Source organism: Trachypithecus francoisi, unplaced genomic scaffold (genome assembly GCF_009764315.1).
Source record: "Trachypithecus francoisi isolate TF-2019V2 unplaced genomic scaffold, Tfra_2.0 Lachesis_group13, whole genome shotgun sequence".
Lineage (NCBI taxonomy): Eukaryota > Metazoa > Chordata > Mammalia > Primates > Cercopithecidae > Trachypithecus > Trachypithecus francoisi.
In genome coordinates this window covers 77,496,345-77,521,871 of record NW_022681458.1, presented here as the reverse complement: position 1 = coordinate 77,521,871, position 25,527 = coordinate 77,496,345, and the positions used below count along the sequence as shown (strand labels likewise).

The 25,527-nt window shown below is 37.6% G+C and overlaps 1 protein-coding gene and 1 long non-coding RNA gene across 4 annotated transcripts in view; one reads left to right on the top strand and one right to left on the bottom strand.

Moving 5' to 3' along the window:
• SLC38A11 (solute carrier family 38 member 11) overlaps window positions 1-4,105 on the bottom strand; it is a 58,311-nt gene extending 54,206 nt beyond the window's left edge. Inside the window, exons 1-3 of one of the 2 annotated variants that reach the window (XM_033231271.1) lie at window positions 3,758-4,105; window positions 3,176-3,290; window positions 1,258-1,332 (exon numbers count right to left, since the gene is read on the bottom strand). In XM_033231271.1, coding sequence (XP_033087162.1) covers window positions 1,258-1,332; window positions 3,176-3,290; window positions 3,758-3,853 — 286 coding nt within the window. In that variant the 5' untranslated portion in view covers window positions 3,854-4,105. The remainder of the gene's footprint in view (window positions 1-1,257; window positions 1,333-3,175; window positions 3,291-3,757) is intronic. The other variant, XM_033231272.1, reaches the window with a different exon arrangement.
• Window positions 4,106-4,143: 38 nt separating this feature from the next.
• On the top strand, window positions 4,144-12,641 carry LOC117094925. 2 transcript variants are annotated; one of them, XR_004441728.1, is made up of 5 exons: window positions 4,144-4,270; window positions 7,630-7,725; window positions 7,837-7,906; window positions 9,459-9,527; window positions 11,493-12,641. It is a non-coding gene; the product is annotated as an uncharacterized LOC117094925 (long non-coding RNA). The 2 variants fall into 2 exon arrangements; XR_004441729.1 differs by lacking the exon at window positions 4,144-4,270 and adding an exon at window positions 4,294-4,383.
• Window positions 12,642-25,527: the final 12,886 nt, after the last annotated feature.

Sequence of the window (25,527 nt, the reverse complement as noted above, 5' to 3'; positions counted from 1 at the left end):
TGTAAAAAATGCCCCAATAAGTAGACTGCAATTTTTAAACACCAACAACTCTTAATAAGCACAAAATTATAGGTGCTTATGTTATAAATAAAGAGCTGTAATAACTAGAAGCACTTTAGGTCTTGAGGGTGGGGGATAGGAAGAAGGCAGGGAGTTCAATGCCTGTCTAGCTTTGAATTTGAAAACGATTTCATGCTTTACTGTCTCTTCGTCAGCCTGATAAAAAATAGCTGAGTGTTGGGCAGGTCTTAGAAGCCTGAGGTTTTACGAGGGATGGCATCTTGGCAGGATCTCTAGAAGCAGAGCTGAGACAGACATTCCTGGGCAAGGAGTCTGTGGATGAAGTACTCCAGAAGAAAGGGAATGAGAGGACAGGGCAGGGGAAAGAGCTCAGCAAGTACTGTGGTGGTGGAGCACTGGAGCTCCAACTGTACCACACATTGGTCCCTCATGGAGGCAAGGAGACCCCCTTGAGGCTCAGGGCAACACTCACTAGCTGGTGAAAGGGCATCTAATCCACCACAGCAGCAACTCCTGTGAGTGGTGTTTGTTTTTGATCATTGCCATCTCTTTCACAGTGATCCTAAGACAGAGGAAATATGCTGTGTTTGTCATAAGGTGAGATGGTGGGATGATAGGGCGGGGACGAGGACAACAAAAAGAGGAAATGATTATGAGTTGTAAACCCTGCATTTAAATGGGAGAGTGACAAAAGGTGGGTGTGAATGAACTATTTACATGAAGAAGCGGAAGCAGAACAGATGTGATATATTGCTGCATTTAAAGATAGTAGCGGGCAGCGAGTGTGGGTAGGCATAAGCCAGGTGGAGAGGCTTGAGGAGCCCTGCTGGTTGATAACCAGAACTTCAGTTCAGCCTCTACAAACAACAGCTGAATAAGGTTGTTCATTCACATGCACCTGCCCACGAAGTCCTGCTGTCTGCGCTTTCAGAGCACAGTCATCTCTTAGCCTTAATGAAGCTTTAAAATGACTTCCCCATCTACTACTTTCTGCATAAAGTGAAAAAGGCACATGAAAAGGATTTAGGCTTGGTAATATATAATGCTCTTCTACTTTTTCTAATCTGTTTAAAGGATTAGTAGGAAAAGTAAATCTCCTCAGGCATAAATGCTTAAATTCTTTAGGATTCTTTGATGCACTTTCTAATTAACTAGGAAATTCAGTTGCAGCATGTGTGTGTGTGTAGTTATTGCACAATTGAAGTTGCAGATATAAGAAATTATATAGTATTTTACCTGTAACATATGAAACCCAGAATAAAAGCAATATTCCCAAAGGAAACCCAGCTTGCTTCATTGAATAAGGCAATCCTGAAAAAAACATAAAATGCCCCACCCCTCACATTAATAAGAAAGCTAGAAATACAGAAACTCCCCCCTTCAATTTCTGCATATAATAAGTAAAGTCAATTTATAAACTTATATGACATACTTGTAAGTTGCACATAGGACAGTATTAACATTAAATGTTAGGCATTAATACTTATTTCAGAATAAAATGTTATTAGCTTAGGGACAAGTCAAGAGAGCAAGTTTATGAGGTGATGGAATAAGAATTAGAAAGCAGCAAATGAAAAACAAATGCCATTTCACACAAATAACGTTTACTTCAGGGTAAGAGTGACATAGCCCTGGAATATGTGGAAAGTCATTACCTCAAATCCTTTCTTACCTGCTAGCCAAGAAAGCAGAGTGGATAATAAGGAGCACAGAAGGGTTATGGAATATTAAGAAAGACAGACTCTAGAGTCAAAATGGGGCTACTATGCAGGAAAAAAAATGAGAAGGTGGAAGTATTTTTTATAATGCTGAAAAGGGTACGTATAATTATTTCTTATAATTTTGGGGAAAATGGGCAACTTTAGATTATGGACAATAAAATATCTAAAACAAACACAGTTAAAATATTTCCAGCCAAAATTTTTATTCTCTGAAAAGTTTTCCCTTAAAGAAAAGAAAACAAGTTGCTGAGCAGGATTCAGTGGTACTGTTTAGCATTGCTGACATGGCTTAGCTTAACATGCTCACATCAGGAATTAGCTCTAGAATTCTTCTAAGTACAGCTGCCCATACCTTTGTTGCACATGGAGGTAAAATTGTAAACAAGCCTTTGTCCCTGTTTCCTTCTACTTTATCTCAGGTAATGCCATTTTATGTATCATTTGGAGAAAAAAAAAGACTATCCATAGAAAAATGTAAAATCAGGAACCACATTAACTTGTGAAAAGTAAAAGTAACAAGAGTAAGAAAAGTAGCTCAATCCAGATAAATGTTTAATTTTCAGAAGATGATGACAGAGACAAAAACGTCACAACTTTATAACACCTTGTATTCTCAAAAAGTATTGCATTTTGCAGGATTTTGTTTTCTTCTTGTCTTTTCTGAGATAGAGTGTTTTCAGGTACCAAAAAGAATAATTACCACTGAAAATATAGCTGCTTTTATTACTATAATGCAATACACTTTTAACTTTTTTCAGAAAATTTCCCTTGCTTCTAATACAATGGGAAAATCTGAGCTATTTATTTCTTTTAATCCTGATTTTATGGCTCCTTTGCTGGGAAAATTATACGCATTTTCAATGAACAAATTTGCATTGTTGACTAAATGATATTTAAAATTAATATATTGTAATAATTTTGTATTTTAAAATTTAACATTGTATAGATAGGTAAAGAATGTATGAATTTAATTTTTCATAAGATTGGTATGTTTTCATATTATACTTTTCACCTCCAACATTTACAAATATCTGGAAGTTTTATACTTCTAGAAGGTTAAAGAAAGATGATTCAAATAATGATGGACGCTTCAGTAAGTGGAAAAAATACATTAGGTAACATTAGCAATCAACCACACAGCCTACAGAAAAAAGATTCACCACCGCCCATATGCAGTTTCACCTTAATCTACCACGTGTGGAAGATGCTCTTAACTGTGCAAGCAGTGTGAATTACAGCCCCATCTTCACAATAAAAGACACGCACACATACAGTTACACTAGAAAAAAAGGAAGGCTTTTATGGAAGAAAATTACCAATTTTCTTATTTAAGTCTTTTTTTCTTTAAAAATAATTAATGAACACTAGCAGCATAGCGAGTCTTAAATTTTGCCCTTTCACTTAAAATTTAAACCAAAACAAAATACACTTACCTATTATACCAGATCCTATAATCGAGTTGACAACATTAAAAAGAGCAGCAGACTGACAGGTTTTCTCTTTATACTCATGTTCAGAAACAAGGGTTTCTCTGTCATCTAGATCTCTCTATTTTAATAGATAAAATAGCAATTATAAGCAAATACTAGCTCAGAAAATTAGAAAAGTAACAAATATGTAACGCAGGATACTAGCACGATATTTCTAGTAATAATAAGTAATGTCACTAATGAAAATAAAATAATGCCAGGATAACAGTAATAAAGAACAACAATAATGGCTAGTAATTCAACAGAGCTTGGTAAGCTAACTCCATCCTAAAATTTCCAGATTACAGCTGCCCCAGCTGCTAAGTACAGGATCTGTTAGGAATTTAGTGATGTGATTCTGTGAAATTAAAGTGCCTGCTAAGGAAAAAAAAAAAACAAAGTCAGATTAAGGCAAAACTTTTTCTCCCAGAGAACTTTTCGCGGTGCTAAACCAAGAGCCCAGGTGAAGGTAGGTGACCTGACCTGTTGCAAGGTGAATGAAATTTCCGGAAAACTGGCTTCAGAACGCCCAGTCGCTAGTTTTACCTGCAGTGGGATGACAGGGTCCTGCCTCTGGTAGCCCATGGCTGAGCGGTTGTCCTGAGCAGGTAGAAGATGCTGGGGCCGAGTACCGGCTCGCATCCCGCCAGCCTCCAGAGCCACCTCGCACACAGCAGAGGTCCGCGTGCGGCCGCAGAGCTGCAGGGAGCCAGTTCCACCGGCGTCCCCTGCCCCGTCGGCAGGTCGCGAGGGCTGCAGCCCCACGATCTCTAGGCTGTGGCAGCTTGGGGAGCTTTTCCACCGGAGTTCGCCCAAATACAGTTTTCCTCCGGATGCGGAGATGCTGCAGGATGTTTCTGATCCGGGCTGCCTTGTCTCCCCGCCTCCCGCCTCCACACCCCCGCCTTCCTCAGAGAACAGGGAGAGCTACTCTTCCCTGAAGCTGCAGAGGACAACTTGTTCCACCCACGCTGCCCTGCCTAGATTGCACAGAGTTATGACCGCCTCGTTGCAGCCCGTTCCTAAATTAGCTGCGCCTTTGCTGGATCGGAAACCCAGGTAAGAGCACAGAAGCACCCTTGGGACCGTGGGACATCTTCCCTATTAGCATCTCCTCCTCGCTACACCTTTTCAATGGCAGAGACGACGGGTGAAAATTTGGGACTTTTATTGTAAGTGGAAATGGAAAGATTCATAAGAAAACGAATAGCAAAACAAAAAACTTTCCTAGGATTTTAGCAAACTTGACTACTGAGCATGCTTTGGTCAAACGCTTTCTGATAACTTTTTAGAAAAAGGAGTCATAGAGAAAATGAAGGTGGACTGTTAATGGATTCAGGTGATGAAATTTGAAAAGGGAAAGAGGAGTACAAGGGTTTGGAAAAGGGATGACACCTACAGTGTCTGAGCTAGAAGGAATCTTCGGTGACCACCTATACATTACAGATGAAGCAACAAGTCCAGAGAGTATTCAATATCAGAGACAGAATGCATGAGACAACAGTTTCAGGGGCAGTAAGAGCGGTGATATGCCATCATACTTACCAAATTCTACCTTCCCTTGATATCCGCAGGGGATTGGTTCTGGGACCCCTGCAGATACGAAAATCCAGGAATGCTCAGGTCCTTGATACTAAACGGCATAGTATTTACATGTAACCCAGGCACATTTTCCAGCATACTTTAAATCATCTCTAGATTATTTCTAATACCTAATACAATGTAAATGCCATTTAACTAGTTGTTATACTGTATTGTGTAGGAAATAAGAAAAAAGTCCGTATATGTTCAGTATAGACACATCCATCCTAGCCCTAACTACATTTTTGATCTGGGATTGGTTTAAGGCATGGATGCAGAACTGGGGATATGGAGGCCAACTGTACCTAATTAAAGAGGTTCTGTTTCATACATATTTACTTATAATTATGAAAAAAATTAAAACCGTGGGAAAACAAAAGACTTATAAACTTTATATACACTCTGCCATCAAATTAACAAATGTTAACATGCTGTCATATTTTCTTCAAATTGTAAAAGTAAACATAATGTCGCAATAGGAACCCCCTTGACCTTCTCCATTGCTTTCCATAGACCTTCAGCCCTGGAGTCATTGGTTCATCAAGTTAGTGTTATCTTTGCTACTCATGCTTTGTATTTTAATCCGTTCATTTACAGCCATAAACAATATATAACATTGGCTTTTGTGTTTTCAACATTTACGAAGATGGTACCATATTGTACATGTTATTTTTCCACTGGCATTTTTATTTTCAGCATATATGGTGTAGATAAATGCAGATACACTTTTTTTTTTCATTTTATCTAACAGTTAAGTCAGCCTTACCCCTACTGAAAGATAGGAAGGTCGTTTCTCATTTTACACTCTTACGGAGCATAAAAGTGACAGTTTCTCTAGATGTAGAAGTGTTATGTAGTAGGTCATGCACACTTTCAACTTCGTTAGTTTTTTTTTCTTTTTCGGATGGAGTTTCAGTTTTGTTGCCCAGGCTGGAGAGCAATGGTGTGACCTCTGCTCACTGCAACCTCCGCCTCCCGGGTTCAAGTGATTATCTTGCCTCAGCCTCAGGAGTAGCTGGGAATACAGGTGCCCACACCACACTCGGCTAAGTTTTTGTATTTTTAGTAGAGATGGGGTTTCACCATGTTGGCCAGGCTGGTCTTGAACTCCTGATATCAGGTGATCCACCCTCCTCAACCTCCCAAAGTGTTGAGATTACAGGTGTGAGCCACTGTGCCTGGCCTTCATTAAGTATTTTTAAATTGCTTTGCAAATTGATAACATGAATTTCACTTCTACCAACAGAGGTGAAATTCTTGTTTTTCTACATTGTCTGCAACACCAGGATTTACTTAATCTATTTTTTAAGTTTCATTGTTCTGCTGGATTTTTAAGTGGTGTATAATTATTGTATAAATTTGTATTATCCTAATTTACATTGAGACAGAAGATATTTTACATACTAGTTAAATATTTCCATTGTTCTCTTTGTGAATTTCTTTTTTTTTTTTTTTTGCCCATTTGATTTTGGTTGTAAATTTTTTCTATTGATTTGTAAGCATAATTTATATATTTGGGGTGGCAACCCTGTGTCATTTATATGTTTTATATGTATCTTTTCCCAGCTTCTCTCTTTTAAATTTTTTTTAATTCTGTGAAGTTACAGTTTTAATATTAGTAATCTTAATCCTGATACAAGTGCATTGAGAAGCAAAAATTATAACCCTATTTTATTCAAAAAAATAGATGCAGAAATTCCAAGCAAACTATTAGCAAGTTGAACCTATCTGTTCACAAAAAGTTAGCAATATCATAAAAAAGTTGAATATAGCCCAACTATGAAAGGATGGCTTAATTAACAAGAAAGTTCATAAATATAATTTCCAACATTAACAGGTAAGAAAAAACCATGTTATTATTTCACTATATTCAGGAAAAACACTTGATAATGTTGAATTCTTGATTTAAAAAAACTTTGTAAATCAAAAATATAATACAACTTCCTGATAGTGATAAACGATAGCAAAATATTTTCATTATGAGGAAATTTTGGAAGCATTCCTATTTAATCAGAAGTGAAAAAAATCAATGATTGTGACTTTAACTTGATATTGGAGTTCCTAGTCTAAAGTAATAAGAAATAAAAGAGAAATCAGATGTATGAGAATTGGAAAGCTAAAAATAAAACTGTCATCATTTTTAGATGATAAAAACTGTTTTAGATGATAAAATTGTTTTTATCATCTAAAAATGAAAAATCCAAAATAATCTAAGAGAAAAAAATTAGAAATAGAGAATTTAGAGAGCTTATTAGCATAAGATTAGACTAAAAATATATTAATTTCTCTACAGCAACAGCAAACAACTAGATATTGTAATTAAAGTATGTAATAGTGTCAGAGAATATCTAATACTAAGAAATAAATCCAACCAAAGAGAAAAATGTACACAGTCTCTTCAAAAAAAAAGATAACAATCAAGACACATTAAAGAAGGCCTAAATAAATTGAGATATACCTTATTCATGAATCAGAAAAGATAAATATTCTAAAGATGTCGAATCTGACCAAGTTAATCTATTGATTAATACAATTATTTTCACCACTACATTGACCACAAATCTCTGTCAAAACCTTTCCTTTCTGTTTGGTTACAAAAGAAAAATCTTTGTTCTTTAAAAAGTAGAAAATAAAATAAAAAGGATAAATTTTAAATGTTCAGTTATTTCCACTCCCAGTGATAACTTTATTTTAAAGATTTTTTTCAATATATCAGGTTGGTACAAAAGTAATTGCAGTTTTTGCCATTAAAGTAATGGCAAAAACTAATATTTTGCACCAGCCTAATATTATATGTGTCTCTGTATGTATGTGTTGTTCTTTTTTTCTTTTTGTAGATGATAGGCTCTGTGGTGGTCTTAAAATATATCCACAAATTCTCTGACATCCTCTCTTCAAGAAGTGGAGCTTAATTCCCTTTCCTTTGAGTGCAGGTATGACTTACTAACTTGCTTCTAATGAATAGCATATGACAGAAGTGATGTGTGTACATTCTGATACTAAGTCATGAAAGTCATTGTGAATTCTGCCTCGTTCTCGTTCAGACCACTCTGGGAGAAACCAACGGCTATGTCACAGGGAAATTCAAACCACCTATGGAGCGAGGCTCACATGGTGAGGAAGTAAAGCCTCTTGCCAATACCAAGCGAGTGAGATACACTAAAAGGGAATCCTCTAGCCCCAGTCAAGTTTTCATATGACTGCAGCCCCTGCCAGCATCCTAACTGCAACCTCATAAAAGACCCTAGCAATAGCCAGGTGTGGTGACTTATGCCTATAATCCCAGCACTCTGAGAGGCTGAGGCGGGTAGGTCAGCTGAGGTCAGGAGTTCAAGATTAGCCTGGCCAACATGGTGATACCCATCTCTACTGAAAATACAAAAATTAGCTGGGTGCAGTGGCATATGCCTGTAGTCCCAGCTACTTGGGAGGCTGAGACAAGAGAATCACCTGAACCCAGAGGCAGAGGTTGCAGTGAGCCGAGATCGTGCCACTGTACTCCACCCTGGGTGACAGAGACTCTGTCTCAAAACAAAAAAGACCCTAGCAAGGACCCCTTAACCAAACTGCTTCCAAAGACTGGGCCAACAAAAATGTGAGATAATTTGTTTTTTTAGGCCACTAGGTTTTGGCATTATTTGTTATACACCAATAGATAACTGATATAGGCTCATTCTATACATATTTTTGATGATCTTTTTAAAAGAACTTTTTCTTAATTTCATAAATATTTAATATAATTTCAAAATATTATATTCTCAATGAGAAAACTCAACAAAGAAAGAGACAGACACATAAAATCACTGACAATCCTCCCATGCAGAGGTAAACAGAGTTAACATTTTAGAACCCTACAGTTTAGTCAGATTATACAGTATTAAGTCTGTTGAAGTGCATATTCACATGCGCAAAAATAGTTTTATTGAGTCTGTCTTAGCCGCAGACAGAGGCTGTGGGAACTGGACTTTCACAAATATAGAGTCCTAATTTGAGCTTTTTATCAAATTATATAATTATGTAGATCATATACTAAGCCTTTGTAGAATTATTATGTTTCATTATTATTTGGTTACAGTCCAGGCGAGGTGACTTCCAAGGGTACCTAGCTCTCTTAGAAATAATAAAAGAAGGCTCTGTCTTGGCAGACATTCGAGTTTAGAAAGCTCTTCCTGATGTCTAATCTGACTCCTTTCTGATATTATTAAAGTCCAAATTTGGATGAGACTAAAGATAATAATGTTCAATCCATATCTCTAGGAAAGAGTGACTTTTTCCTCAACCCTAGAAATGAGTCTGTAAGAGGAGTACTTTTGTTCTTCTGTGAAAAACCGGATGCTTGACATTCACCACAGTATTGGGTTATTGGCTTCATTGCTGTAACAAACAGAGCACCAATACGTAGCGTTTAAAACAAGATAGACCTTACTTTCCGTCTTTTAAAATTTTCCACGGGTAGGAGTTCTCAATCTTTGTTGGAAAGTCTTCTTTAATATGTTCAGCTAAATAATCAAAATATATCTTTTTTAGGATTAATCACCTTAAACATCATTTTTGTAATTTATGTGTTCTATATACTACTCATGAAATAATACCTTATTTGTGTGGTACCATATTATTATTATTGCTTAATTAAGGTATTTTCGTGTTTTCTAACTGTAATTATTAGAATTCTGCAAGTCTGCTACAGTGACATTTCTGGTTAGGAGTCAGCGTGGATGGGGCACTGAGCAATAAGGTAAGTATTACTGTGTGCGTAAGCCCTGGTTTGCCCAAGATAGTTTTCATTTAGGTTTCCTGTCCCCATGTAATCACAAATAGCATTGTATTAATCCATTCTTGCATTGCTATAAAGAAATACCTGAGACTGGGTAATTTATAAAGGAAAGAGGTTAATTGGCTCATGGTTCTGCAGGAGGTCAGGAAGCATAACACTGGTATCTGCTTCTGGGAGGACTCTGGAAGCTTAAGGTCATAGCAGAAGTCAAAGCAGGAGCAAGAGAGCTAGAGAATTGCTATACACTTTTAAACAACCAGACCTCAAGAGAACTCACTGTGGCTAGGACAGTACCATGGGGAATGGTGCTAAACCATTCATGAGAAATCTGCCCCCATGATCCAATCACCTCCCACCAGGCACCACCTGCAACACGGGGATTACATTTCAATATGAAATTTGAGTGGGGACATACATCCAAACTATATCAAGCATCTTTGTCATTCTCAGAAGTGTCCCTGTTTGGATGATAGGTTACAATATCATGCTACCTATGGGGTAGGATGGGGGGAACTATGGGGTAGGATGTGGGAACTATGGGGTACTAATCTCACCTAATATGTACTTAACACTTCACATTTATCTCTTGTGGTACTCAAGTTGAGAAAGGATGCAGATTTTAAAGACATGTGCTTTGGGTTATTTAGTTAGTATAGTGTATTGGGAGCTCAGGCTCTGGAATCAGAAAAAAAACTGGGTCTGAATCAAAGTTCAAGATATCTTGGCAAGTTGCTTTATTCTTTGAGCCTTAATGTACTTATTTGTAAAACGGGAAAACTAAGAGCACCTCTCTCAAAGCAGTAGTTGTGGGAATTAAATGAGATAACCTATTTTTTAAATTATTGACACATAGTAATTGTACATATTTATGAGGGGCAGAGTGATATTTGATACATGTATACAATGTTTAATGATCACATCAGGATAATTAGGATATCCATCACCTCATTTATCATTTATTTGTGTTATGAACACAAATTTATTATCTATCTTTTTGAACATAGATAATAAATTGTTACCTATAGCCACACCATAGCACGATAGAACAGTAGAACTTATTTCTTCTACCTAGTAATTATGGAGATGACCTAGACTTCTGTTAGTTTCCTAAAGCTGCTGTAATAAAGTATCATAAACTGGGTGACTTAAAACAACTGAAATGTATTGTCTCACAGTTCTGAAGGCTAGGAGTCCCAAATCAAGGCACCAGCAGAGCCATGCTCCCTCTGAAACCTACAGGGGAGACTCCTTGCTAGTTTCTTGTGGTTGGCTTGCAGATGCAACACTACAATCCTCCATCTTCACATGGCATTTTCCCTGTGTCTCTACACACTGTTCCCTCTGTGCATGTCTTGTCTGCATCTGAGTTCAAATTATCCTCTCCATTTTTTTTTATTAGGATACCTATCATATTGGATTAGGGCCTACCCTAATGGCCTCACCTTAACTTGACTGCACATGCACCTACATCTGTTTCCATAGAAGGTCACATTCTGAGGTAGCAGGGGTTAGGATTTCAACATACCTTTTCAGGGAGACACAATTTAATCCATAATACTATTTTTAAAGTAGTTAGTTATTTGCTTGGCCCATAATAAGCTCTCATTGATCTTTTCTGCTGATATATCCAAACAGAAAAACACTTCATTAGGCCAAAATCATATAAGATAGAGGGAATTTTGGTCACTGCAAGAGAAACTGCTATTTGACTTTAAACATTTATTTTTCCTTCCTCCACCCTGAGAGAGACTCTGATTTTGGTCTCGACTGTGGCTACCTGGAAAGAGAACTGAACTGTACATCCTTACTTGTAACTAGTTGTGGTCATACAGCTAAGTTTGACCAAAAAGGTGCAGGTGGACTGTAAGTCCTTAATGAGAAGGAAAATAATGCCTTACCTTTCTTTTGCTCCTTCTCACTGGCCAGAATGAATGAAGATGGCTGAAGCTGGAGTTTTTCTCTGAAGCAACCACCTGTTGGAAACTTCATGTCGAAGATGCCTGAGTAATACGACAGAGGGGGTCTGGGTCCCTGGTGGATATTCCAGATCTGGGTGTTCACGGTGATATGAGAAAGCAGTAAACTTCAGTTTTGCCTAAATAGCTGTTACTTGGGGCATTCTGTCATTTACGGACAAATCTGACCTGGATTAATACACCTCCACTGGGTACAAAGACTGATCTAATAGTCAAAAAGGTTTCATTCCGTCTAGATATTTCTCTAGAACAGGACCTAAAGAAGTTCTTTAACTGAATTTCTTATGGAAGTAATAGGAGAATTCCTTGTGCTTCATTAAATGCTGTATTGGTAAATATATATGGTTTACAATTACATGCAAATATAATAAGCTATAAATCATTGGATTCTGATATTTTTAGTTTAATCTCATTAATGAATTGCTAAGAAATCTTGGATAACATATCTAGAATAATACTCTCTGTCTCCAGTGTGGTATGGATCCTTCTCTGTATCCTGTGTTGTTGGTCTCATCCATATATCCTTAAGTGTCTGGTCAGCATGGCTGTCAAAGGTTTACTTTGGGACCTACAGAGAATTCTTAGCCTTTGATCATTAACTTGAGGACTGACCCAGCAAAACTGAAGCTCTCACTGACTTGAGTGTACTCTCAGCATCTTTCACTTTACTGCCTGTATTCTCTGCATATGTGATAGAGAATATAATTTTAAAGTCTGTGTGGAAAAAAGTATTTCTACTGGAAATCCAAACTAAAATTCGATCCTTCTTTTTTTTCAGCTCATAATATTTTCTTTGTGAGATCATGTACCATTTCCTGGCTCCAGAAGCTGGAGGAGGTGACTGTTACAGCTTAGTCATTTTGTCAGAGGCATTTGAACCAGAGTAACTCCATCTTTAATAGGGGCTGAGCAAAATGAGGCTGAGACCTACTGGGCTGCATTCCCAGACAGTAAAGGCATTCTAAGTCACAGGATGAAATGGGAGGTTGGCACAAGATACAGATCATAACGACCTCACTGATAAAATAGGTTGCAGTAAAGAAGCCAGCCAAAACCCACCAAAACCAGGATGGCCATGAGAGTGACCTCTGGTTGTCCTCACTGCTACACTCCCACCGGAGCCCTGACAGTTTACAGATGCCATGGCAACATTGGGAAGTTACCCTATATGGTTTAAAAAGGGGAGGCATGAATAATCCACACCTTGTTTAGCATATCATCAAAAAATAACCATAAAAATGGGCAACCAGCAGCCCTCAGGGCTGCTCTAAGGAGTAGCCATTCTTTTACTCCTTTACTTTCTTAATAAACTTGCTTTCACTTTACTCTGTGGGCTCACCCTGAATTCTTTCTTGCACAAGATCCAATAACTCTTGGGGTCTGGATTGGTACCCCTTTTCTGTAACATCTTCATGCCAGCTATAATGCGAATAACATGATGCAAGACAGTAGGTAAGCAAACTGTGATGATCTTCAAATAGTATCAGCTTTTATCACTCACTAATAAATATGCCCAAAACACACCCAAAGTGACAAGGTAGAAGAACCAAAATTGGAGGCTGGGTACCGTTTAGTATCTTTTAATCAATGTGATCTATGAAGGTTACACTAAAATAAGTAAGAGCTCATTTACCGATTTTGATCTTTTTTCTTCTTTTGTTTTATTGAAGTTCCATTTGCATTATGTCATCCCTGTATCAGTTCAGTTTGGCCTGGAGAAAGGATATTGTATACCTTTTGGATGGGTTGGCCAGGAAGACCAGATTCTGGCAAGATAGTACACTTGACAGTGACAACTAAAGAACATGCACAGAGTGGGGTGCATGGGGCACCCCACTGGGGCACAGAGTGGGGTGGAACCTTGGCAGTAGAAGTATTAGGGACAACTGTGACTGTGTATCCTTTCCCAGCTACAGCAGTGCCTTCTCATACATGATGTTTGACAGAAATACTCTTCGCCACAAAGAAGGGCTAAAATCAGGAAGTGGGAGCAAAGGGACCAAAAAGACTTTGTGGCCAGAGCCAATATTGCCCATAGTGTAGAAATACGAGGTTGGCAAACTTTCCCCAAATCTCTGAATCTGACTTAAGTCTCTTTCTTTCTGATCTTGGGTAATTTTATTTACTTCTAAAATACAGCACTCAATCCTTTATTGCATGCTGTAGCTAAGTATGGTCACACCTGTGGGAATGGTAAGCTTATTGTGGGAAAGGATCACATTTATGTTGCTGTTGATGAAGATTTTTTTCCCACTGAACCTAGCATAGTGATTCACACAGTCACTGCTGCCCATTAAAAATGTTGCAAATGGAAGAAACAATCCAAACAAGAATTAGCAAGTAAAGAGCCTTGTTGTTAAGTGTCAGTAAATTTCATGTGAACAGCAATAAGGACCATCAGGAGAATATGTAAGTAATGAAATTATGATGTTCATTTGCCTCTAGGGCTTCTAAGAGACTGAGAAAAGCCTGGCTCATCTCCATTTACTAATGCAACCAGAATATTTTGAAAAATACATTTTAGAAAAGAGTGACACAAAATTGTGATACATGTCTAACCATTTGACAAATTAACACTTTGTTTTTAAACCCAAACGTAGTGTAATATTACTGTTATTCATACAATAATGAAAGGATGTGTTAAAATGTTTATTTATAATGCTTAAAATGGGGTGGTGTTATAATGTGTCATAAGTTTAAGATTAAGAGTGACATGTTTTAATTTTAGTGTATCTATGCCGCCCTAGGTGTAACTGCCCAGTGGGTTCTTCCCGACTGCTGAGCAAACAAAATCAATTCACAGAGACCATGGCATTTCAGTAAAGAAAGAGTTTAATTGACATGAGGCCAGCCATTGCTATGTGGGAGATGGAGTTGTTATTCAAATCAATCTCTCCAAGAATTTTATGGCTGGAGTTTTTCAAAGATAGTTTTGGGGAAAGGATGGGGGTCGTGAGGCAATGGGTGCTTGCTGCTGATTGGCTGGGGGTGCAATCATAGGGGTGTGGAAATGGTCTTCCTGTGCACTTGACTTGCTTCTGGGTGGGGCCACAGAAGCTAGTGTTTGGTGGGTTTAAGTGGGGCCTTTGGTTATGAAACATGAAAAAAATCCTTAAAAGATATCTCAAAAGTCCAATCATAGGTTCTAAAATAGTGATGCTATCTGCAGGAGTAATTGGGGAAGTTGCATATTTTGTAATCTCCAGAATAATGGCTGGCTATACTTTATGTGTGCACCTTAGCAGAATTCAGGCTCCTCTATTCTCTTAGCCTGGTGGTCTTTCCTTTGCTTTACAAAGGCAGTTGAGTTTATGGGAAGGACTATTATCACTTAAACTGTAAACTAAATGTTTCCCAAAGTTAGCTTCACCCAAGTCCAGGAATAATTAAGGACAGCTTGAAGGGTAAAGGCAAAATTGGGTGGCTAGATTGGATCTCCCCCACTGCCAGTGTTTTCTTACTGATACAGTTTTTGCAAAGGTGGTTTCATAGGTTTAACATCATAAATCTGAAGCTTTTCAAACACTGAAAGCTCAAACCAAATGGCCCTTCTCAACTGCCTGTGACAGACACTGTCTATCTTAGAAGTGTTTAGTAGAAATGTATTAAAAAGATGCGAAGGACACCCAAAAGACTAGCAACTGAAGTTATACATTATGCACTCACATTTCAAAAGATTATCTACTCATCCTCTATAAGAAGGGGAAAGGATGTACTAGGTTCCACAAATCAGCTCCAGTGCTGACATTGCCCCAGTAACATATCTGAAAGTTCACACGCTCTGATTAGAAAAACAATGTAGGATCTACTGAATATGTCTACATTTCTCACTTTTGATCATTACTAATTACCAATAAAGATTGTGTGTGTGGCATTCTATAGGTTCTGAAAACAAGATATGTATGCTCTATAGTTTGGAACCACTTCATCACAAGATGACTAACTTGATTAGGTAGTATAAGAGATGTACCAAATGAGTGAAATAGATATATTTATTGGAGCAATTTAGACGGAGTGATAATTATAGGAGGGTGAGGTGTGGGTGGTCAGTGGTACTTGATGGAAGGCTGGAAACATAAAATTTAGCCTAGCAAAAATGAAATTTAACTTACAAATACAGCATCCTGATCTTGAATCTGAACAACCAACTGTATAGGTGCAAAGTAAGAATGTGTGGGTTATCTCCAACTCATTTTTAATACTGGTTTTAATTAATAAGAAGTTTAAATAATGCAACAATTCAATGGGGCTGAGAAAAAAGTCTAACAGAGTCAGGTAAAGTACTTGTAATAATTACACAGAACAAGAATGATGATAATCCAGACCATCTGTATTGGTCACACCACACATGGATTATTGTTTTCAGCTCTGGAAACCACAATTTGAGGAAAGTTACAGATAAATTGGGACATTTACAATTGAGAGGGATCAGAATAATGAGAGGATACTGAGTCTCACAGTGCTTTAACTAGCTGGAGAATAAAGATTCAGAGGTTGAGAGGCTCACTCAATATTACCAATGGCTTTATAACCTAATTACTTAGAGTTGTCCTGGGATAAATTGAGTGGTAAATTGTTACTAGAGGTATTTAAACCTGAGCATGACCACTGGGCAAGGATGTTGTAGGGGATGATGAAGGATAGAAAGGGTGCTAGGTGTTCTCCTTTGCTTGTGAGTAAACAGAAACCTACTTGCGCTTCTTTAGGAGTGGGGAAAGTGGTGATTAGAACAATTTTTGTAATGAATCTAGGACTAGAAAATTTGTCACAATTCCAAGTATCCCTAGATTTTTCTTTTCTCTGTCTATCATGGCCAGCATGATCTTTTTCTCATGGAATCTTAGCTTTTTTTCTGTAGGTCTACTTCATTATTCTCTTGCAACTGACTGGTTAGTCACTGAGTTCTCTGGGGAAAATTCCAGAGCAAGTGAGTGTGACAGGCTTAGCTACATACCTTTGCCTCCATTGAGCACAGCTTGTTGAACCACACCTCCTCCTAGGAGGCTGCCAGCTGTTAAAAGATAAACTTAAGCACATTAACATTTTAAAGAGTTTATTTGAGCAGTGATTCATGAATTGACAGTGCCAAAGCACAACCATGTTGGGCTCCACTGAAGGGGAATAACGGAAAAAGTTTTATTAGGTGTTCTCAGAAGCAAGACAAAGAAAATATTTGATTGGCTAAAGTAGCCTTAAAGTCCCTAGTTAGAGGTTAGTTGGCAGTTTCTGATTGGTTAAGATTAAGTTCCATTTTCCTAGGCTATGACCATTCCCTCTGAGCTGGGTTTGAGTTCATATGTATGAACTCAGGGGCTAGAGTCACCTCAGTTTGATGATTTCTCAATTAATTATTTTAACACAGCCTAGGGATGAGCTCTTCTTGGGCTAGTTACCAATCTCTCATCCAGTCAATTGGCCATTGTGCCAGCTACAGTGACTTCCCTACAAAGCAACCGGGAGTGGGAATGAAGAAAACAGCTTGAGCTGAAGGTGGGTTTGAGCAGTGGCCTGCAGTGTGGTTCATATACATGGAAATACTAGATGGCATTAAAATTCCTCTACCACTTGTAATTCCTCAATTCCATGATGCTAATGTTATTGGTGGGTCTTTGTTTTCAGATCTCGCAAGATGGTGGCAGCTGCTCCCAACATGGCAGCAAGCTTTTTGTTCTCTGACCTGGAGTTCTTGGCCTCACAGATTCCAAGGAATGGAACCTTGGGCCATGCGGTGAGTACTAAAGCTCTATGAGAAGCCATGGGTCATGGAAGAGAACCATGGAACCCAGCAACTAGTATTCAATGACTAGGATGAACCCGGGCACTTAGCCATGCAGGAACAATGGCAAGCCTCTAGCCCGATCAGGAGTGGCACTGGGCGCCTCTCTGGATCAGAAGTGCAGCAGATACCCTGCCGGATCCGGAGGGGTGGAAGTCAGCAGCAGGTCTGCAACAGCGGCGATCAGCAGTGGTGGATGGCGAGTGAAAGCTGAGCTCGAGCCGGAACAAACACAGAGCAGAAGAGTGTGCAGTTGCAAGATTTAATAGAGTGAAAACAGAGCTCCCGTACAACGGGAGGGGACCCAAAGGGGGTTGCCTGATCCAGCTCAAATGCCTGGGTTTATATCCCGATCATGTCCCTCCCCCTGTGTTCTTAGGTGATAGATGATTTGACTATTTCCTTACCTCCTGCTTTTGGCCTAATTGATATTTTAGTGAGCTCTCTTTACTACCTGATGGGTCAGGTGTGAGCTGAGTTATAAGCCCCATGTTTGAAAGTGGGTGTAGTCACCTTCCCCAGCTAGGCTTAGGAATTCTTAGTCAGCCTAGGAAATCCAGCTAGTCCTGTCTCTCACTAGTAGGATTAGAATTGGACCTTATCATTAAAAATGAGATAAGGGGACTGTATTAGTCCGTTCTCATGCTGCTATGAAATTACCCAAGACTGGGTAATTTATAAAGAAAAGAGATTTAATTGACTCACAGTTCCACATGGCTGGGGAGGCCTCAGGAAACTTACAATCATGGCAGAAGGCACCTCTTTACAGGGCAGCAGGAGACAGAATGAGTGCCAGCAGAGGAAATGCCAGACACTTATAAAACTATCAGATCTCTTAAGAACTCACTCACTATCATGAGAACAGCATGGGGGAAACCACCCCATGATTCAATCACTTCCCACCAGGTCCCTCCCATGACATGTGAAGATTATGAGGATTACAATTCAAGATGAGATTTTGGTGGGGACACAAAGCCTAACCGTTTCAGGGAGAATATGTCAATTCCTGATATGGAGAATAAGAAACATGTATCATTGGGGTAAATAAAATAGTAAGGAGAAAGGAGTGTTTGGAACCAAATAAAGGTAGATTCTGATTAGTTTTATTATCATTTCTCATTATTTTTTAGTTTATAATATTATCTTTTATTACATACTTTCCTTCTGTTAACGTTGGGAGTGCCATGGGCCTATTGCTAGACAAACAGTAGCAAAGGTGCTCAATTTGCAAAGATGTAAAATATATTTTTGAGATATGAAGCACTATGAATGTTTCATGAGTTAAAAATAATATGTCATAGTAAGTGGCTTCCTTCTTATTGGTGGTTGGTTTCTCTATATCAGCCATGTGAGAAAATGAAGTCAAAGCAAGAATGCAACAAGGCATGTTTCCCCCTTGATTTCTTGGTATCTCTATGTTTTAAAAAAAATTTACAGAAAATGTTTGTTTTTTATTTCAGTTCATCTTTCTTTTACCCCTTCCTTAGCTGTCTTCCTTTCTCAAAGTTCTTGCAATCTATTTCTTACTAACATGAGACCCTAATGTATTTTCTAAAAAATGTCAGTATGAACAAAGTGACCACTTGCCATAGGAACTCAGCCTGACTTTTAAAAGAAGTTTTAAAATAGTGTGGGTAAGAATGATATGAATCCATTTAGATTTGTTATAAATACTACTACCTTCTTCAACTCAGTGTCCAAAAGGACCTTCATGTCCCTAAGGGCTAGAAAAGGAACAGCTCAGACAGCAGCCACGTTCCCATGAACTTGCTTCCCATGACCTTGCTTCACGGGCCTGACCCAGATGTGGTGGGAAGCACAGGACAGCAAATCCTTTACTGAATCTTTTTATGCATGAGGTTGGCCTGGCCTTAAATGTCCCTACTACAATGACTTAAAAAATGGTGATTAAATAATGTAAAACATATTGCAAACAAAATGTAAATTATCTAAAGGAAAGAAGCTACAGACTGAAAGATTGGAAATGTTTAACAGTAGCAAAATCCAAACTAAACCATAAGAAGACAGTGTGGAGTGTCTGTGTGTGTGTGTGTGTGTGTGTGTGTGTGTGTGTTGTAAGAATCAGGTGGCGTGTCCTACTGAAAAGCCTGTATATTTTACCAGTTGGTGCCTTTTGGGGAAAATAAGAGGAATCTAACGCATACACGCATATGTGCACATACACACACTCACACAGAATTTAAATGCTAGAGAAGAGTGAAAATAAACTATGTACACTGTTCCCTTTAGCTTAAATAGCCAGCGGCTATCAAGGCACCATAACTCCTTTTAGATTCAGTTAGAGGGAAAAAACTTTTCATTTGTATATTTTTCTATGCCCTAGTTAGAAGAAATATTTTCCTCTTAGAAATTCTTTTGAAATGATTTTCTATTCCACAGCAAACTCTGGAATTATTACTGTTCCATTATTCATTTGTTATAGGTTCTGTCTTGGTTCAAATTATCTCTAGTTACCTTTCTGGTAAGTTACTGACATTTTTTTGTGGGATGTGTCGGCTGATAAGATTCAAAGGAGACAACTCAACTCCTTCAGTGATTTCAGTGATAATAAAAATATGCACAAGAAACATGGTCTTTAGTAATTAAAGGGTTAATAATACATATGCATGATACCATGTTCTGGTCCTTCACGAAACAGGAAGTCCGGGTTCCCGGATCTATATTGTGAAGAGCTCAGATCTTCTGGGTCGGTCAATTGGGCTACGCAGTATTTCTGGAGAGTGGCATTTGGGGGTCCAGAAAATGGTGCAAACATTTAAAAACTTTTTCATCATGTCACCAGCTAGCCCAAATATAATCTGTCTGAGATGGAAATCTAGGAATTTATTTTTCTTTCTTTGCTAGCTTCCTTTTTCACCCCTTCCATCTATCAATTTCCTCAATCTATCCTTTCTTCTTCTTTCTTCCCAGAGACTGGATTCCATTTTGGATGGAGTGGTATTGAGGCTTTACTATTTCATGTCAGGAGATTTAGGTCCTTATCACTGTGCTCAGTGGAACAAGGAAAGGCTGATGCTTCTCAACACTATTAACCGCTACTTATGTATTCACATGCGCACAGTTTCTATTTTCTCTTCTGAAAACTCCTTCCTCACCATTTTAATTTGTAACATCTCCCCCTCCCCACATACATCCTTTAAAGCAAGAAGCACCAGCATCTGCGGTTTTATGAAATTGACTGAGATGGTGGAAGTGTCAAGATTTTTTTTTTTTTTTAAGGCAATCCGATTGGAACCAGAGAGGAGGAGAGTGAGGGTGATTGGTGTTACTTGTTTGTCTGGAAGTTGTACTAGCATAGCAAACATAGTGTAATTAAGACACTACTTTATTTTTCTCCCTTACTTTTCCCTTTAAAATGTATTCAATGGAGAAACGTTTTCCTGCTACTGAATGACATTTCCAACAGGCCCCATAACCACCATGCAATAGAGTCAGAGGGTCTCAATTTAGTAATTAAGGCTTTGCAGAGAAGCAGGTGGGAACCTGTGGTCTGAGAGGGCAGTGGGAAGGCTGGTTGGCTTCACATCTCTTCCTTGACCCCCTGCCCTCCTCATTTTTGCCAAACTCAGATTTTGGCAGCTCTGGCATTTGAAAGTCTGGGAAAATCCTTTCTTTCAAGTTCATACATGACTGGTATTACTATAAGCAGACTTCTTAAAAGATGAAAGTGTTCCCTTTCTCTTGTGAATGGATTTCATGGGTTCCAAAAATCCCTCTGACATCCCTGGTGGTTTCTCAACTCAAATTCCTGTCATTACCTCAAAGGTTGTTTAATCCCTCCGAAGCTCCTGGAAATCTTCAGAAAACCGAAGCACTGCACATTTTATTTATTTATTTATTTGTCTGGTTGTTTATTTTTGAGATGGAGTCTCTCTCTGTTGCTCAGGCTAGAGTGTAATGGTGCAATCTCTGCTCACTGCAACCTCCACCTCCTGGGTTCAAGTGATTCTCCCGCCTCAGCCTGCTGAGTAGCTGGGATTACAGGCACCTGCCAGAACGCCTGGCTAAGTTTTGTATTTTTGTAGAGATGGGGTTTCACCATGTTGGCCAAGCTGGTCTTGAACTCCTGCCCTCAGGTGACCCACCCGCCTTGGCCTCCCATAGTGCTGGGATTACAGGTGTGAGCCACTGCACCCAGCCAGCACTGCACATTTTAAGTGTATGTTCTATGAATTTTGAGAAAGGTATACATGCATGTAACCATCTTGCTAATCAGGATATAGACTATTTCTATCATGCCCAAGGAGTTCCCTTTTGCACTTTGCAGTCCATCAATCTTCCTCTACCCCTTAGCTCAGACAACCATTAATCTACTTTTTGCCATTATAGATTAGATTTTCCTGTGATAAATTTTTATGCAAATAAAATAATACACTAAATATTCATTTGTGTCTGGCTTCATTAATGTAGGATAATGATTTTGAGATTATTCATGTCAATCAGTGTTACCATTCATTGATTTATTTCATTGTTGGATGGTATCCCACTAAATTGATGTACCACAATTTGCTCATCAATTTACTTGTATGTTTTTGAGTTGTTTCCAGTTTTTAGCTCTGATGAATAAAGCTGCTGTGAACATTCATGTACAAGCCTTTGTGTAGACAATTGTTTTCTCTTGGTAAATACTTACTGGTATTGTTGGGTAATATAGTAAGTATATGTTTAGCTTTACAAAGTGCTGCACCATCTTAATCTCCCACTAGCAATGTAGGAGTGTTCCAGCTGCTCCACATTTTTCTCAATATTTAATACTGACGACTTTAAAATATTAGACAATCCAGTGGATATATAGTGATATCTCATTTAGATTTTAATCTGCAATTCACTGATGATATACTATTGAGCATCAGATCTTTCATAATGTACTTTAAAACTATTTTGCTAAGACACATACCCAACATATAGAAGACCCTCAATAAATATTTGTTGAACTTATACAAATAAATACAGAAAATGCAGCTCATCAAAGGATTTGAGTTAATTTCCTGGCATTTATGAAATACTGAGCAAGTTACCAAATGAAAGCACTTAAGCTAATTCTCAAGTATTTAAAAGAAAGCATACAGCCTCATCTGTCTACCAAATATGGCCCCCAGGCAATTTGCTCAAGGTCAAATAGTGGTGGAACAATGATTAGAAACCACATTTCGTCATCCTCAATTTAATTCTCTTTATATTTGACTCAGGATAAATGTGAAACATTGATTTTTCATATCATTTTATTGAATTTATGTTTTATTCAATTACTGTTTTGCCACAGTATCTCTCCCTGTTCATTATTAAAAACTTCAGCTCTTGATAAAAACCTAATCACCTAAAATTTATTTCCTTTCATAAAAATGTATTTCAAGTTCCAGATTCTTGATTAACAAATGAACCTTCAAATAAGTGTTTATTTGGGGAAATTAACATATTAGGTAGCAACTTTGTTTCCCATCTTATTATTTTATAAACAATTAAAGGTTAACCAATTCAAAGGTGAATTGCTTTAAATAAGAAGTGATCTATGTATCAGCTCTGAGGCCTGTAATTGCATTTAGCTGTAACTCAAATGAGTTGTATTTGTGCTGTGTGCAATTAACTGAAAGTCTGGGATGCTCCGTTGCTCAAGCCAGGGCATCAGCACCATTTAAATGCTTGTTAAGATCAAATAGCCAGCAAGAAACAATTCAATAAATGTCTCTGGCTTCTACAAACAGAGGTTCAGATAAAATATTGCCCGAAGCAAAATTCTATTTAGGCGAGGAAACAGGAAATAGAGCATTATAATATGACTCTGATGTCAAAAACAGGAAACTTCTGAAAGCATCACTGATTTAGCAATTTTGATTAATTTTTTAACCAAAAAAACTGCTCTTTTGTAGTACTTTTTAAAAGAGAAAAAAGGGAAAAATGCCTCACTAGCCCTTGGCACACATTTTATTTTTCATTTCTAACATGGCACATCACATTGACAACTCCTTTTAAGTTTGAATTTTTCTTACTAAGTCATCATTTGTGTATGCTATTTTTTCACTGAATTGCAGTGTATGAGAAGCAGTCTCTCAAATCACCAGATAGAATATGTGACAATCAGTTTAGTTTGTAGTCAATGTTCATTATTCCTCTACATTTCTTTATTTTGGTAGTTTAATCATAGTTCTTAACAACTGCCTTGAAATGTAGAGATAAAAGTAATGTCTAATTTTGGTATCTTTAGTCACAAAAATAGCTGTGGAACAAACTGTAAACTAGGAAGATAGAAGGGTGAGTCTTCAAATATCCTATTTCATATTAGTTGAAGAAGATTTCTTAAAACATTCCTGTTTCTCCCTACATTTATTCAGGAATTGGTTGGGGGAAAAGGAAAGTAGAGAAATTCAACAGATTCTTAATTTCTGGTTGGTGCTTTGCCTATATATTACTGTACTGTTGCATTACTGACACTTATCACAGTGTGGGTTGCTAGTTATTAAATGTAATGGAATAACCTGATTTATTGTTTATAACACCCATAATTTAGAAATGTTGGAGATGAAGCTCTTCAGTTTAAATTGATAAATTATACAAGGTTATATATTAATAGTATGTGCTTGATTAAGTCAGTGAACCCAGATTTGGGCAATTCTGAGGTTCATGTTCTGTTTACTATGGCAATACTATAGTATTGCCATAGTAAAATTTACACAACATTTCATGAAAAGAGACATGTGACAATTGGGAAAGCCACAAGAATTTATGAGTTAATATTTACGAAGACCTCTGAAAATCCATAAGTATAGTAGATTTTTATTTAGTACGTGTTTTTCAGAAGAAACAAATTGCAGGTATTTGCTTAGTTTTCGAATAGTTAAAATTAGGCAGTTAAAATTTATTTGGAAACTGGACAACATAGTGAGATTTTGTCCCTACTAAAAACAAAAATGTTCTGGGTGTAGTGGTGTGTATCTGTGATCTCAGCTACCTGGGAGGCTGAGATGGGAGGAGAGTTTGAGCTCACGAGGTCAATGCTGCAGCAAGCTGTAGTTTGCACTACTGCTTACCACCTTGGGTGACACAGTGAGACCTTGTCTCAATTTTTTTTTTTTTCAATTTGGCTCAAGTCAGTCACCTTTTATATTTAATTATAATGCAAAGTCAGTGATGTTTTGAAATTTTAGATTACATACATATCATGGAAGATTAAAATCATAACATTATTTTGAATTTTTTTCTACTAGGTGAAAAAGGATATTTTTTTAATGCATGCTCTAAATCTAAAATACATATAATCAAGTCATAATCCACAGAAACTTGAGTATGTTATCTGGGGTACATACTATTATTTTAATATCTATAATGGGAAACTCATTCTGGCAGAAACTCAAGAGCTTCCTTTAAATTTGATCTTCCTCTTTCTCTGAACGTGTTACGATGCTTTCTAAGCATTATGAGGTTCTAGAGAAGAGATTTTCACTTTAATTTGTATCAAATTCATGAGTGAATAAATTCTGCAGTATGCTTAAAACACTCTGAGAAGTAGGATAGAGAAAAACTCTATAATCCTCTTATGGGGTTTTAAAAAAATGTGTTAATAAAATAATAATATGCCATTTACTTAAAATCCTTTTTGAAACAAGGTGCAGGGATAAATAAATAATCCAAGTAACATGGTATTTTCAATTTTAGGCAAAGGACTGATAAGAGTTTGATCCTTCTTCAAGGCCTGGTGGGTCTGAAATAATCTTAACCACACATGAAAAACATTCAAGGCATTGAAAGGACCTGGCTATAATTACACAGTTCATGGTGGCAGCACATAGAATAAAGTTCAACTAATTCATTCCTTAGTCACATGTTATCCATTAGTTTAGCAATCTTGGATTCCTTAAGATTAAAGTATAATGAATAGTCTCTCTTCATTTGACTAACAAACGGGACTAATGCCTTCCACAGAACAGAGCTTTTTCTTTTCCTTTCATGATGCTATATTTACGTGTTCTCATAGCAAATCTTTCATCTTCCAGTTGCTCAGAATAGATAAATGAAGAATAATCTATCTAATATTAACATAATTCTGCAAAGAACTATAGCAATGTCTTGTTTACAAAAGCCAATTATACAATTATTATGCATAATGCACTTAGGAGTCCATTTAAACCAGGGGTTTTGAGTTACATGTTTAAGCAATATAAGTACCAGACGATGGTTGTTTCCCTGGTGTATG